Here is a 2,943-nt window from a genome sequence, read left to right as displayed (position 1 = left end):
AAGATAACTTCGACAACATTTAATTTCAATATGTAGCTCGGTAGCTCCATAAATCAAATTTTCAAAGAAAAGAAATTGACAGATTTGAGTACTCACTTCTCATATTTTATCGCGCTTTTAATTAGGTTCCGTGTATATTTTATCGTTGCTACGTATTATTAATATTATCAAAAAATATTCTAAATATCAATAAAATATTGTTTAAATTAAATACGTATAAAACGTTGTTTTAAAAGTATGAACTAAATATTGCGTTTGAAAAATCTGCTCAATTTCTGCTACCAATCTGTTGTCAGATTGCGTTGCACAGATCCTACTCGGGATTGTTTTTGCCGCCAATGTGCCATCAAAGTCTATCAACAGAATTTTCTTGATATCTGGCAATTTGCTGACAAAAAAGAACGTCAACAGATTCTGCTAAATTTCTAATAATAGCAATTTGCCGATATCGTCAGATAATTACAGAGTCTATGTGAAATCTGTTGCCTTTCTGACATCAGAAATTTATAGCATACTTTACGTATAATCTATCTGTTTAAGTTTGCCTGTTGGTGGTATAAAGTACAAACGACTGAGAGATTATTATTATTCGATGGCGCTACAGCTCATATCGAGCAAGAGCCTACTACTCTCTTCATATGCCTGTGGTACTCATGCTAATTGTACACAGCTGCACTCTAATAGCGTTTTTCACTGGTGCGCACTGAATGCACACTTATCGAGAGTAGCGTGTTTCATTGAGCTTTTCAGTGTGCACGAAGTCGATGTGCGCTGTTTTACTGGAAGACTTCATGCCAAGTTTTTGCATTTTATTGCAGAAACTCAGCATCAAGTGATGGTGATAGTGCAGTGCCGGTGCGCACTCAGTTCCTTCCAGTGAAAAACGCTATAAATTCGTTGCAGTAAGATTTCATTGCAAAGCACTGCAAACAAAATTTAAATAACATTGTGAAAAACAACACTCAAATAAATCCAAGCAAATTCGGAGACAATTGTAACGCTACAACCGTCTCTGCAGGCACCGATGTTACAATTGTCCCCTATAATGGTATTTTATAATTTGAAGTAAAATTTCAAAATAAATATATAGATAAAAATTTATTAAAATATGCAAATCATTAACATAGATGATCACTTATAAAACCTTTTTAGATAATATACGTTATACTTCCGCTATAAAAAACAAAAACATTTTAGATTTTGCGCACATAATAAAACTTACTTGAGAAATAAAGAAAGTATTTTTTGCCCCTGCACATGTGTGCGTTCCGCAATAAGGAACTAATCAATATATGTTAGTCTGTTTAATGATTTTTGCCTCACGGCCACATACATATACCTATTATAGTTTTAAAAATATTCACGATGTTACAACTGTACCCTGTTACTATTCCTGTCCTCGGTCTCCCCTATACTGATGTAAATAAGGCATTATACTTAAATTAACGTAAAAGTTATACAAACATTCTCTTAAACATGAACCAAATGATCCATAGGACAATAAAGATAAGTGTAGCTTTGATGATTTGATGTATCCAGTAAAATCTGAAATTGAAGATTTTGATTTATAAATAGAAGCAAAACTTAAACTAAAAGAATTAACCGAAAACTAAGGAAAAACCCATTACCTTCTATATTTAATACGACTGATTTTCAACGTGCTGTCATCTTCATTGAGTAGATAGTGGCGTATGCCGTTATGATAATCCATTAAATATTTTTTCCAATCAAATCCTACCATGTTGAATTTAAACAATTGTTGGTCTTTCTCACTGAGATAATCCCACATCGCTTGAACATTGTCAGTAGAATAATTACAATCTTTGATAAGAAAAGGTCTCAATAGTTCAACATCTTTTTCTCTCTTTATAAAAAATTGCAACATTCTGAAATACACATAAAATTATTATTATTTTCTATTAGAAATATGCATCTAAAAGAAATAACATTTATATATTTACGTAATACCTTGGACTATAACCCATACAGATGCTTGCAGCATCTATAAGTAAAGCTGGAAGGAAGTAACCGAGCCACACAGAAATTGTATATAATATTTTAGATTGGAAGAAAATCAAAGATGGGAAATATATGATATTTTGCAAGGGATATATTTTATTTATGTCAAGAAGTTTGCACATCAATTCTTTCCAAGTAGGTCCATCAATTGGCGATCCGAAATTATAAATTAACATATTCTTGTCGGTTCTAAAAAATTAATTATAATTAATTTATTATTTAGCCATGTAATCGTTGAATTACATATAAATAGCTTGTAAAATACATAAAATACATAAGACATCAGCAATGCTGCTGCTAATGCCTACACGCAAGAATGCGAAATTAACAGATATAATGTAATGATTACAATAAAACACAATTAATTGAAAATAATATAATACTTGCAGTAAGGCAATACTCAAATTATAATTATTTAAATAATAAATAAATAAAAATAAATATTTAAATAATGTATATTTAATGTTATATAAAGTATTTGTGGGTAGGTATTTTTTATTTATAGGTATATACATATAAATAAAGAAAAAATATTAATAAATTTTAATAGCTTAATAATAATAGCAATTGATTATTAACTTATACTTGATTTTGATCTATTAAGAGTTATTATGTGCATCTGTTACGAGCAATAAAATATTATATAAATGTATAATAAATGATTTAAAAAATCATATTTAAAAATAATTTTAAAAATGTATAGGATTGAATTAGCTATTATTATGCTGTTATTTGATGACAGTTTTCAAAATAACAGAAATAAGATTTTTGATAAATTACGATAATATATATAATATATGATAATATATGATAATACGATAATATATATTGTGTACATACACCCACGGTCATTGATTCTGTTCCTCGGAAATTTTCACAAACTCTGAAGTGATCACTTCTCTACATTAATGTTTATAGTCCATG

The 2,943-nt window shown here is 29.1% G+C and overlaps 1 protein-coding gene across 1 annotated transcript; it reads right to left on the bottom strand.

Annotated features, from left to right (window-relative positions):
* Positions 1–99: 99 nt before the first annotated feature.
* On the bottom strand, positions 100–2,208 carry LOC105457547 (putative fatty acyl-CoA reductase CG5065; the record flags this gene model as incomplete). Its single annotated transcript, XM_011702267.1, has 3 exons — positions 100–1,545; positions 1,629–1,886; positions 1,969–2,208. Coding segments are annotated over 3 exons (589 nt in total), but the record flags the coding sequence as incomplete, so codon positions are not given.
* Between the last annotated feature and the right edge of the window lie 735 nt (positions 2,209–2,943).

Source organism: Wasmannia auropunctata, unplaced genomic scaffold (assembly GCF_000956235.1).
Source record: "Wasmannia auropunctata unplaced genomic scaffold, wasmannia.A_1.0 LD335208.1, whole genome shotgun sequence".
Classification (NCBI taxonomy): domain Eukaryota; kingdom Metazoa; phylum Arthropoda; class Insecta; order Hymenoptera; family Formicidae; genus Wasmannia; species Wasmannia auropunctata.
This window is presented reverse-complemented; position numbering and strand designations above follow the sequence as displayed.